The 12,365-nt window shown below is 34.2% G+C and overlaps 2 protein-coding genes across 2 annotated transcripts; one reads left to right on the top strand and one right to left on the bottom strand.

The window, feature by feature from the left end:
- Window positions 1-87: 87 nt before the first annotated feature.
- LOC131843552 (uncharacterized protein F58A4.6) lies at window positions 88-2,655 on the top strand. Its single transcript, XM_059192226.1, has 3 exons — window positions 88-672; window positions 1,171-1,285; window positions 1,841-2,655. Exons 1-3 carry the CDS (start codon window positions 323-325, stop codon window positions 2,153-2,155), a joined length of 780 nt encoding a protein of 259 aa, XP_059048209.1. The 5' UTR covers window positions 88-322; the 3' UTR covers window positions 2,156-2,655.
- Window positions 2,656-5,870: 3,215 nt separating this feature from the next.
- On the bottom strand, window positions 5,871-12,067 carry LOC131843556 (uncharacterized). The gene is made up of 4 exons (XM_059192230.1): window positions 11,983-12,067; window positions 9,093-9,206; window positions 8,302-8,498; window positions 5,871-6,164 (listed from the first exon to the last, which is right to left on the bottom strand). Exons 1-4 carry the CDS (start codon window positions 12,050-12,052, stop codon window positions 6,027-6,029), a joined length of 519 nt encoding a protein of 172 aa, XP_059048213.1. The 5' UTR covers window positions 12,053-12,067; the 3' UTR covers window positions 5,871-6,026.
- Window positions 12,068-12,365: the final 298 nt, after the last annotated feature.

Below are 12,365 nucleotides of genomic sequence, written 5' to 3' on the forward strand. Positions count from 1 at the left end.
CAACACCAGTAAAATTTGTGTTCGAATGGTGCATGTGTATTGTATTGAATGACTTGTAGTAGTCATAAAGTATAAATGTCAATGTCACATTAATTATTATCAATTATCAGTCTTATCCAAAATGTTCATTATTTAGTTTTACCTTTTTTACCTGAGATGGGAAGACCAAACCAAAAAAAAAGAAACTAAGTTTGTTTGCCTAAGTTACTATAACATTAATTAAAATTATAATTTTAGCCTATGATACAATAACTAGTCCTTACGTAAAGAATTCCGGTTACTTTGTATTTTTAGGGATTTTTATTGTTAATATAACCATAAAATGCAGGTGATTATAAATATCTATTTATATCGTAGTCCTTATACAATTTGCTACATTTGTGATGAAGGTTTAGTCCTGCCAGATAAAGAAATATGCAGACTACTTGCTTTGGGGCCAGATAATTCTGGAATACAGGACACAATTCAAGAACACCAAGATGGAAGTCGTTGGAAATTAATAGTTAACGCCTTTTTCCTCAAGCCGTTTTTAAAAGAATGTCATAAATCAGACGTTTATCGTACTAATGTTGTATCTCATTTGAATAAGATAAGTGGCTATCCAGAAAATGGAGTTGTGTTTTTGAAATTGATTTTAGAACCACCTGACCAGGAAATTATAGACTATGGTTGGTAAGTATTTTTTTAATTTATTGTTGTTCAAGTACCAATTAATTCAGGAGGGCACTCCCAAAGAGCATTTGCATAGGCAAATAATTCACAGATTTACCACTCTTTAGTTTGTTTGAAAAAATACTATAGATCTTATTTGGAAATACTGGAACACATGACAGACTAAGAAAAATAAAATATGATATATAAGAAATATAGAACAGTTAAGCACCTAATGTAATAAAGAACATGGGATATTTGCAGCTTAAAAGCATGGAGGTTAACCAGTCTTTGCCTTTCTCTGACTTGAGTTGAGTGTAACATAAAAAAACATGTCAAATAGTACATGAATTTAGTGATTTTTTTACCTGACTCCTAACCTTGTCATGGTAAGTGTCATTTGTGAGTCTTCTAGTGTGACATAACATATTTTGAAAATGGAACTGAATGGTTATTAATTTTTAGTTTCATGTAAGTACATTATTATGGAATTTATATAATAATGTTATTAAATTTCAGGAATGAACGATTGTTAATATTGTTATGGACTCGGGTTGAAATAGAGAATGCATTTTCATGGCTATCCACTCTTGGTGGAGCTTACTCTGCATTAGGGGATTATTTTGAAAATTGTGTAAGTATAAATTCATAAATATTAACAGTTGTAATTGGTTTTCAAGATTTATAATTTTAAGTCAAATTATTCCATTTTCATAATTATGCAGGCTGATTGAAAGATGACAAAGTATGTTGGCATATTGTCTCAGTCCTCAGGGGTGATAGTACATAAGAGGTGCCATGGATATAGTCCTTACCATAGTCCCATTTATTTAGTGTTGCCCAGTCTAGTCAATCTTCACCAGTACAGTCTGTCCTGGGATGTATGGGGTGTTAATTTGGGGGTTTTTATGTGCCTATTAATAACAGATAACCATGTGAGGGTGGTCTAACATGTCTTCGTTCAAGTACTGTTCTTGTATGTGGTCTGATGGTTGCTGCTTGATGCGACAGTACCACCTTACATGGCTCAACAAAACTTTTTCCATTATAGACCTTAACTAACTGCCTTGAATGTGGATGTTTTGGATGTGGTCCAGCATTATTATGCTAATGTCAATGGTGTTATTTATGTTTATAAGGGACAGTTTGTTTGCCACTCCTGGTACATGAAGAATTTTCTCTCTTGCAGGCAGAAGAAGCAGGTAGAATATCAATAAGGCAGTATAAACTATCTAAAATGCTCGGTGATGATAGCCTCGCAGCAAGGAGTCAGCTCTATTCTGCATTATCATTCTCACAGAAGGGAAACCTTAAACTGTCTCGAAGAATAGTACGTCATGTTGCAGAGTTTGGCAGAGTTACGCATGATAAAAGGTTAATTAGGATGTGCCAAGGAGTCTGGGCCAAGTTGAAGTATTTGAGATCTTTAAGGAATAATTCAATATCACAGTTGGATAAAGACAAATGCAGTGGCAATGGTGTGATAAATTGTCATGGATATTGAAAAGCAATACTAAATTATTATTAAACTTGAGTCATGGTATAAGTGTCTTTCATGTTGTTTATTACAATGTAATAGTAAACGAGACAAAAATAGAGAATAAGGAGACTCTAAATTGCTCATATTTGTAATTAACTCAGCTTACCCTTTTGGGGCTCGGGATGGAATTTGGATGGCTTCCACAAATCGAAGTCGGCGATTTTGCTAACGTCATTATATTTGTAATTTTTTAAAATTGTTCTGAATCTGTTAAATATTTGTTTAATTATTTGTTGTCATAATTTTTTTCTTATGGATAAGAGGGTACACTTCTGTTTCGTGACAATGTTATATATTAAAATAAAGATAGTGAAGTATATAAATAATCATTTATTTGCTGCATACACTAAACACTAACAGTCTTATTCATAAAAAATATGTGGCCTATTACAGGTAAATCAACTTTGCATTTGTAATGTATGGTTTTTATATTGACCAGTAGATAATAAATAACTACACAAATATTTTATCGAAACCCGACTATCGCTCGGGTGAAAGTTAGATATTTCTGTAGTCATCGGTTCTCAAGGAATATTTAAGCAAGGCATAGATTCTAAATTCATTGTAGCAATATATTTATTAAACACAATGAACAAGTAAATAAAAAGTGCAAAAGTTTTTATACAAAAAAAAAATTATTTTAAATCAACATTCAAAATGAACTAACAAAAATTAACAAAACATATAACTTTTAAGGTTCATTCTCTGTAAACCTTTTTGTTTTAAGCACTCTCTACTTTGGCAGATATTTAAAACCAATTGCTTCATGCAAACATCTTTCCCATTCTTGATCATCAACTGGAAGTAAATAAATACTTATTTTATTCACTTTAAGAAAACAGAACAAAATTCGCTTAAAAACACAATCTGCCTATCTTCGCTGTATCCACTTTCCACAATTGTGTGACAATGTTTACCAAATGCAAGGAGATTCGGCTGTTAACAAAATATATATGTAGTAAAAAGATAACAATTTACGATCAGTTTTAGAAATATTTTTTTCCATAATGTGTTATATTCAAATAATAAATCATTATTCAAAACTAAATGACCAAATTTGAACTAAAACTTCCTTTTATGGTCATGGAAGTGGGTCTTAATTTTGATCTATAGTTGACCCCTTTGTCAGTGACAAAAATGATCGATTTTTGGACATTAAAATCTAAAAACTAACACAACGTTTGAGATATCACGTTTGATGAAATTTGGAACACATATTTATCTCGCTGTCCCCAATATATAAACCAAATTTGACAGGTTTGTTGATAGAGTTTTTGACTTGCTGTGTTCCTAATTCTGTCGCTCTTTCAGTACGACGTCGTGGTCCAAATGGTTCTCTTTTACCTATCCATTTCCTCTTCCTTTCAACCCTCGCCACGCGTTAGCATTTGCTATGCCCCGCTCTGGGGTCGAGCCTCCATAAACATGCGGGGCGCGGGGCGCAGTGACACCAAGTAGCTTAGGAATTAGTTTGTAAGTGCCATACTTGGTTATAGTTTGTTTTTTAATCCCGGAGACTAAATTGACAGGTTTAAATGTCAAATTTTCAAATAATGTTACCACCTGTAGCGGGGTAGTGGTGTACCTGCGATACCGATTTGTTTATTCGGAAACTTTTATTTTAACAAATTAGTTTTAAAGCTTAATATGCTACGTTTATACGTTTCCATAACAGAATTTTATAATTTATTTTTGTCGCAGCATAAAAATATATTTTTGTCGTTTCCGTACAAATAGTAATTTTTATAGTATTAATCTACAATCCAACATTTTTTTCTTACAATCAGCTAAATAATTTAAATAGGTGTTCGTTTCATAATATATGACACTATGAAAAGGTAATTTGTTTGTTTTAAGAAAATCTATTTTGATACAAAAACTATATATTTATTAACACAATTTCAGGTTTAAAGAAATAAACACATACACACTGTACTCACACACAACACAATGTAACACATATACTCTTTTATCATAAAAAAGTGTCAAAAACAATATTTTCGCGAAACGACTGAAGAAAAGTATTTAATTTTGTTATTATTCACTCAATGTTTCTGGCAAGACGTTTAGTTTGACACAGTCACATGAGTCACAGTTGTTTGTGATGGATACCTTATTGGCGCGAACGCACGCGATGTGTTGATTGGTTGTTAACTAGTGAAATGAAAAGATGGTGACTGCGGTTTGTTTGTCAGTGTCATTAGAATTTAACGAAATACTCCATAATCAGAATTTTGCGGATAATCAACATTTTTTTATGTTTTGTTATTCACGTAAGGTTTCGTTCGAGTCAACCGTACCCCTTGACGAAATTATTAATATAGATATCTTATTTTTATTGGCACCTATTGTTGCACATATTAAATAGAATTTTTAAAAATATTTCCTTCAAGTCTAGTAATATAAATAACAAATGAAAACAATATAATAATCAGAAAATAATAACGTAAAACGGCGTTATATTTCTAACGATAAATATATGCGAAGCAGAGATCGATGCACGTGTTAGCTAGCGGTGACGGTGACGGTGACTAATCTGCCTATATTTCACTAATATAAACACCTATTTAAACTGATTTGTATATAGTTAACGTTAAAAAAGTTAGTTAACCACAATTTATACGTATAGTTAGTAAATCACGAGAAATTCCGTTTAGCCATTGACACTGCTGAAACACTGCCGAAATACGGGAACTCAATAAAAATAAAACGTGGTAAGATCCCGTGATTTTGTAATCATACGTATAAATAATGACTGTGTCAAATTTAGAACAGTATATAGTTAACAATAAGTACTTTATCGTTAACTAGTTTCTGGTCGAACTTGCTTCAGATCGATCCCCGTCTCATCAAACGGGGATCGAAAGCACCACGACTTCTGCTGTGCTATGCTGAAGTCGTATAACTCAGGCGTCTAGGAGAGGTCTGTCGAGCTGTTCCATAAGTCTTTCGGCGAGTTTTCATTCGGTGAAATTGCACAGGCCAGCTACCGCCAACAGCATCAAATAGTTCAAAAAACAGCTGCTGGTCACTGGAGATAAAATGTAGCCTGTGTCCTTCATTTGGTTATGGTGTAAACGAAACAAACAAACTGATTTTATAATATTTAATATTATTTACATTACGTACAAAATCATAACTCTTACTATTTAAGCCAGTTGAAGTTACAGGGTATATGTAAAGTGTTTGCTAATTATTATAAGCAACATATTAAAAATAAATGCATACTAAAGTATATACGGGTACGTCAAAATATTATTTAAAAATATTTTAGTCTATCTGTCTGTTTGTTCTTGCTATTCTTTGAAACAGCTGCACTGATTTTGTCGCAGATAGTACACAGCGCCATCTAATCCCAAAGTATGCAGAGCTTGTGTTATGGGTACTAGACAACTAATATAAATGCATAGATATATTTTTTGTATGTATTTACAAAAAAAAATATCTATAGTAAATATCCAAACCGATTCAAACAATCATACTCATATATCATAGAATACAAATGTTTGCACAGTGCGAAGAATCGAATCCGCGACCATTAGACATAAAGCGGTGTGCTAAACTGCTACACCATCGAGATCGTCAAAATAAATAACACTTGCACATGTAATAATATAATTATTTTATTGACTACAACATATAAGATACATTAGAATATTAGTTTAAATTATAAGCTTAAATAGAATGCATATAATATATAAACAATACCAGAACCTAATTAATTTCTTAATAACTATCTTTAAAATCGTATTAAAACTCGTGCTTTAGTTTTTCTATGCGAAGAAACAAATGAAAACAGTCGTTGGTGACATTGCTAGGCATGTTTAGACATGTTTCAGTTGACCGTAGAATTATTTGAAGATGCGATCGCCTTGCCCAGCGGTGGTGTAACTCTAATGTTCGTCCGTAGACAGAACACAGGAGTGTTGTCACTCTGGTCTACCACTCGGAACTCTATAGCAGCCGAAGTGTCCTAGAAATAAAAATTGTTCAGTCTTGGTGTACTGCTTTAACATACTGCTTTATTTCCCGATCTTTGGTATAATCAATAATCGATACACATCGATATCAAGTTTTCGATATTATCGAAACTCCGATGTTAAGAAACCGTTGTTATGTACAAAAGTTATTCGAAACGCAAATTAATATAAATTACGACAAGAATCCATTTCAATGTTTTTCATTCGATATTTATATTCCTTTCATGTAGGTCGATGTTGACGTTTGTTGTTTGATGTTTTTCTAATATCGATCATCCCTACCCGAAGGTCCCGGGTACGATCTCCAAATAATTAACCAGATAAATATTGTTTCATAAAATAGAATGAAAAGTAAGTTGACAGCACACTTTATATGTACTTAGGTACCATTCATGTATGAGGTACCGGTGGTGTCACATAATGACGTGTTGTCGTAGGTAGATGTATCCATATATATATTGCCATTCCATAAAACCGACTGATAGTCCTCAATAATCTGTCTTCCCTTATCCCATACTAGTTACTCGCCCCGGTTTCGCACGGGTGTACATGTATTATACGAGGGGCGGCTGATAAAGTCGCGGCCTAAGGCACTTAACGATGACTAATCATCTTACTAATGATACCAACTAGTAGAGGGAATCATTGTTAGTATAAATAGAGGGTATTTTTCATTTTTGTTCTTAAACACTACCTATGAAACAAGCAACAACGCCATGTCAACAGAACCTGGAAATTCACGCAATTTGGAGCATCGCGCCGTGATTAAGTTCCTCGTTAAAAAAGGAAAAACACCCAAAGAAATTTTTGAATCAATGTCATCAGTTCTTCAGGATTCTGCTGATGATCTGCTGATCTTTATACACGATAGTAAAACAATGGGTTCGGTTATTAAAATGCAAGGCAGAGAGACGTGTGAAGACGTTCCCTGTCCGGGTCGCCCTGTGACCGCGTACCGCGAATGCTCACACCGATCGACAAGCAGCGACGGTTAGAGAGCTGTAAAGATTTTTTAACGTTCTGTCAGCCCGATTTGGATGAAATTTGTAATCGTATTGTGACTGCCGATGAAATATGAACCCGTCAATATGATCCCGAGTTCAAACAGGAGTCGATGCAATGGATAAAAAAGGGAAAAAGGCCACCAAAGAAGTTCTAAGTGGAAAAGTCGGCATCGAAGCTTATGCTACCATTTTCTGAGCTAGCGAGGGAATTTTATTAATTAATTACTTGCCTAAGGGAACTACAATGAACGGTCAGTATTATGCTAATTTACTGGCTAAGGCACGTGAGGCAATCGTCGAGAAAAGAGGCGGCCAGTTGGCGCGCGAGATGTTGTTTCTGCAAGACAACGCGCCCGCTTCTTCACACCGCTCGAGTTGCGAAAGGTGCCTTAAAATCCACGGGATTTGCAGAAATTGACCACCCTCTCTAGAGTCCGGACATGGCTCCCAGCGACTTCTTCCTTTTTTCAAATTAAAAAAAGAAACTACGGGGACGAAGATATTCGGATGACAATGAGATGAAGGGAGCCGTAGATAGTCATGTTTAGGAGAAATATAAAGATTTTTTTTGTCGGTATCAAAGCACTATATTCACTTTGTGAAAAGTGTATATCATTTGATAGGGATTATACTGGAATTTAAAAAATGTAAAGTTATATATTTTTTTCATTAACTACCTTAGGCCGCGAAATTATCAGCCGCCCCTCGTACGTATTAACATATAAACCTTGCTCTTGAATCACTCTATCCATTAAAAAATAACCGCTTCAAAATCCGTTGCGGGGTTTTAAAGATTTAAACATACATAGGGACAGACAGCGACAGCAACTTTGTTTTATACTATTATGAATGATAATGATAATATTTGTGCATTATAATGTGTTTTTAAAACACATTACGGAAATAGTTTTCAACTTAGTTTTGTTACCGGCCGCTTGCCTGACACCAACCCTCCTTAGGAAGGCACTCGGATGATGGTCACTTGAACAAGTGTCACAACATAAAATATTATATAGGTATTGGCAAAATATCAAATTTGAATATCAGAATGAGGAAATATTTGATTATTGAAACTCGAGAAATAGCTTCAAGTGTTTAAAAAAAAACTTAAAGCAGTAGTACTCACCACTGGCATGAAGGATTCAATGAACATGTGCAAAGTATACAAGACGACTTCGCTCTCTAGCACGGGACAGTAGGTGTTGGTGAGGAAATTACAAGTAACGGCGTTCTCTTGAAGATCGTAAGGTACTGGTATCGCTATTCCGCCGATCACTGACAGATAAGCCGTCGCTAAAGTACGCATACTACGCATGGTGCGTGCTAAAACAAACGAAAGTTTTAAAATTAATTACTTCAAACAAGAGCCTGTCATTTCTTAAATAAGAACTGAAATGGACATTACAGGCATATATGTCCAATACAACAGCGTTGGCTGTTTGGCAGAGTCGTAGTTTGGCCGCCGAACAGTCAATCTAGACTTCCATATTCGAGCTCTATTATATGAAACCTACACGTTACCAGATGGGTGTAGATTCGATAATGGTCGAAATTTAATTACCAATAGAGAAGATCATAACGCTTCTAGTAACGGTGGTCAGGTTTCCGCACTGAATATTTGTGATTTCACACATGCTAATGGTAGCGGAATCAATAAAAATAATATAAATCCATTATACAACAATTACATCTCATAGGAGTGGAAAGAGTTTAATATTGGGGATTAGTAACCCCATTGCTAGCAATGAATCATGTCGACCTCCACGCTATCTGTAAGCATATGTTTTTTTCAGACTAAAATAAAAAATAATATTACAAATCCATTTTGCAAATGAAAGAGTTCCGAGGCAATAAAGAAAACACAAAAATTTACAAGAGTTTCATTTTTTTAAATCTTATAAATATATAGATACTCACGAGCTCTAAATGCGATGTGGATGACCACATACTCTAGTTGAGGCAGCAGGCACGGGGGATCGTAGCAGTCCTCGATGTATGTATTAATTGGCAGTACTCCCGCATTAGAAGTGCCTGAGCAAAAGCAAAGTTGTAATTTACCAGAGGTCTACCTCTATATGTATATCTACATATATGTATTCATCTGAGCCCAGCAAATAAATGCAAACTATGTAATTGCAAAATAAAGCTTTTTATTTATCTATCTAAGTATCTTGCGAACAAGTGTGAGATATGACTCATATGGCAATGAAATTATAATTATAGGTACGCAGTCGTAACGACTCAGCCCCCCTCTCCGATCGATCCCCCGTCTAATTCAAACGGGGATCGAATTACGACGAAACGAAGACCGCAAAAAAAAACCTAGTTCTTTCGAATGACAACATGGGCGTCAATTAAATTGTCTCTTTCGTAGTGCCACAGATAACGTAATATTACATAGTAGTGGTAGTGCTATTCATGTATACATCCAATCATATCATCATCTAATTATATATAAAAAACAATTGTCGTTTTTTTACCTATATAGCTAATAACATAGAGTGTAACTACCGTACATATGTAATGTAGTTAACGATATAGTATGTAAGTAAAAAATTTTAAACAAACCTTTTGTGTGGGCTTTATTTTGTTCTACCTAGCTGTACCTACTTTCAAGTAGGTAGATATAACAAAATATGTAATAAGTACCTAACTATTAAAATATTTACAGTTTTTGAGAGTGTGATCGAGTTACTTGTATATCAAAATAAATATATTATAAACTTTTAATATAGCACACTAAAAATGAATTAATGCTAATACAGTGTTTTGTAAAAAAAAATATCATAAATGACAATGTTAAGTTTGAATTAAGTAAAACACCAATAGGCAATTGAGAAGATAGGAGATCGTAATACCAATGAGAGAATTGGTCATGTGAATTATAATTACCTAATTAATAACAAACAATTAGTATTAAAAACTTAATGAATAAAGAAATAGCTGAAGGTTTGGAAATAAGACTGGTCCTTCATAGAAATAATAAAAGATAAAAATATAGAATAATAGTAAAAGGCAAACTATTTAACACATTTATTACTCCAAATAGTGGCTTGCGGATGGGAAACATAGGCACTTACATGAGAACAAGAAACCAAATTAAGAACTTGCGAACATACCATGGAGAGAAGCATACTTCTCTTTTCTTATTGGGGGGTTTGAAGTATTGTCAGATGCTTAGACCTGTAGCACTGCGACCAACATAAATCTTTTGTGCTCGCCCTTTTTCAGAGTTCGCTACCTAGACCCGTCAGCGACAAGAATTGAAGGATATTCTTAGGAGCGATGGTTTCTATCTCCTCAGGATAGAGAGTAAAATTTTCAAAGGAAATATATCGTTTATGCATGAGTGGTCTACAACCACAAGAAACTTATTATAAATTTTGTAATGACATATTGTAAATTAAATAATGTAAATTTAATATTGTAATGGGTGAAAACTGTGATCGGTACAGCCTATGCTGTAAATAATATAATTGACGTAGTGGAGTAACCTGAAACAGTCATGCTCGCTATAAAGTTCAAACTTGTGGCGGCGTGGTGGGCCGGGTCGATGTGCTCCCTCAAATATGGTTGAGTACAATGATGGCTGGCTCATACGTCATACTCGTGAACGGGTGCTGCTTGTGGGGACTGGTCTGTTCAGGTTGTGAACACTGATTACATTTTTTGTTCTTTGCGATAGCATATGCTGGTGGTCACTCTATTCTCCCAAATTTGAATTTTAATAACTGTATTTATCATAAACATGTTCCACTATTATTTGAAAAAAAATTACGAGCTGAGTTTCTTGTCAGTTCTTCTCATCTCGATATCATTCCGAACTGACGGTAGATTTGACATATCATAAGAGTCTGTAATAGACCTACATGAATAAAGATATTTTGAATTGAATTTGAATTTGACATAGGTTATGTGGTGGCGTTTCCTCTTTTGGTTGGCATAATCTGCAGGCCCAGGTTTGTCAGATGTTTGTTCAATTTGCAGTGGTTTGAGGGCCCTAGATGCACATATTGTTTTTACTCAATAGCAATAGTCTGGAGTGTTCGAGTAGCCTGATATTAGAGCTTATGAATGTACTAATCCTGGCATTTTCTTTCTTACTTCTCTTAGAAAGATAACTAGAACATAGAATATAAATGTCAAAAATAGACAGCTACAATGGCGCTGGGTTAGATACACATTACGAGGAAAGGATAAATGAAGCAAGATCATAACTACTTGGTACCCAAGATAAGGACCAAGGGATAGAGGATGACCAAATAGAAGATGGGAAGATGAAATATATAAATGTCCTTATTATTATTATTAAATAGTTAAAACAGCAGGAAAACTATGGTCCAGAATCACTCAAGATAGAACAGAATGGAAAAGATCTCGATCTTTATATCCTTTGCTTCCAAGCAAGCAGACGAGAAAGGAATATTAGATATATTGCAAACAGAAAAATCATTACATAGTATAAAACAAAGTCGCTGTCGCTGTCTGTCCCTAACTACGCAACGGATTTTGAAGCGGTTTTTTTTTAATAGATAGAGTGATTCCAGATGAAGGTTTATATATATAATACATGTACACCCGTGCGAAGCCGGGGCGAGTAGCTAGTAATATAAATAGCGTGTCTTACGTTTGAATAAAAGACTATAAATAAATAAATGACAACAATAACTAAAGCTTTAGTTATTGCTAAGAACTATCTGAAATATAACGCGGTGACGGAGTTGCATGGATTATGAAAAAATCGGCTCATTACGTTTACATCTTAAATTTTGTTAGTTCGAAATTCTCGTATTCTTTTAATACTTACATTGACTGACTGGAGTGGTCTGTCCGTACGCCACTGCCAACACTGCACTAAATAATATTAACCGCCACATGTTAATAACACACTGAAATCGTAATTTGATTGTAATTAAGAAGTTTCATTAAATGTAAGACTATTTAAACAACATAGATAAGCCTAAGTCGTGGATAAATTATGATAATAATTATCAGTCACCGATAATTCACAGGTGTCTATGAATCAGTTTAATGTAGTATTTTTCAGCTGGTTTGATTGTCGATTGAAAATAGTATCGTACCGTTTGCAAATAAAAAAGTATTTTCTCCGTTAAATAAATAACACCTACCGATAATCAAATGTTTCACTTAGGTTACCTTGACATTTGACAATTCACATAACGCTATTTA

The sequence above is a fragment of the Achroia grisella genome, unplaced genomic scaffold (assembly GCF_030625045.1).
Source record: "Achroia grisella isolate CSIRO2021 unplaced genomic scaffold, CSIRO_AGI_Agris_v1 utg319, whole genome shotgun sequence".
Classification (NCBI taxonomy): Eukaryota; Metazoa; Arthropoda; class Insecta; order Lepidoptera; family Pyralidae; genus Achroia; species Achroia grisella.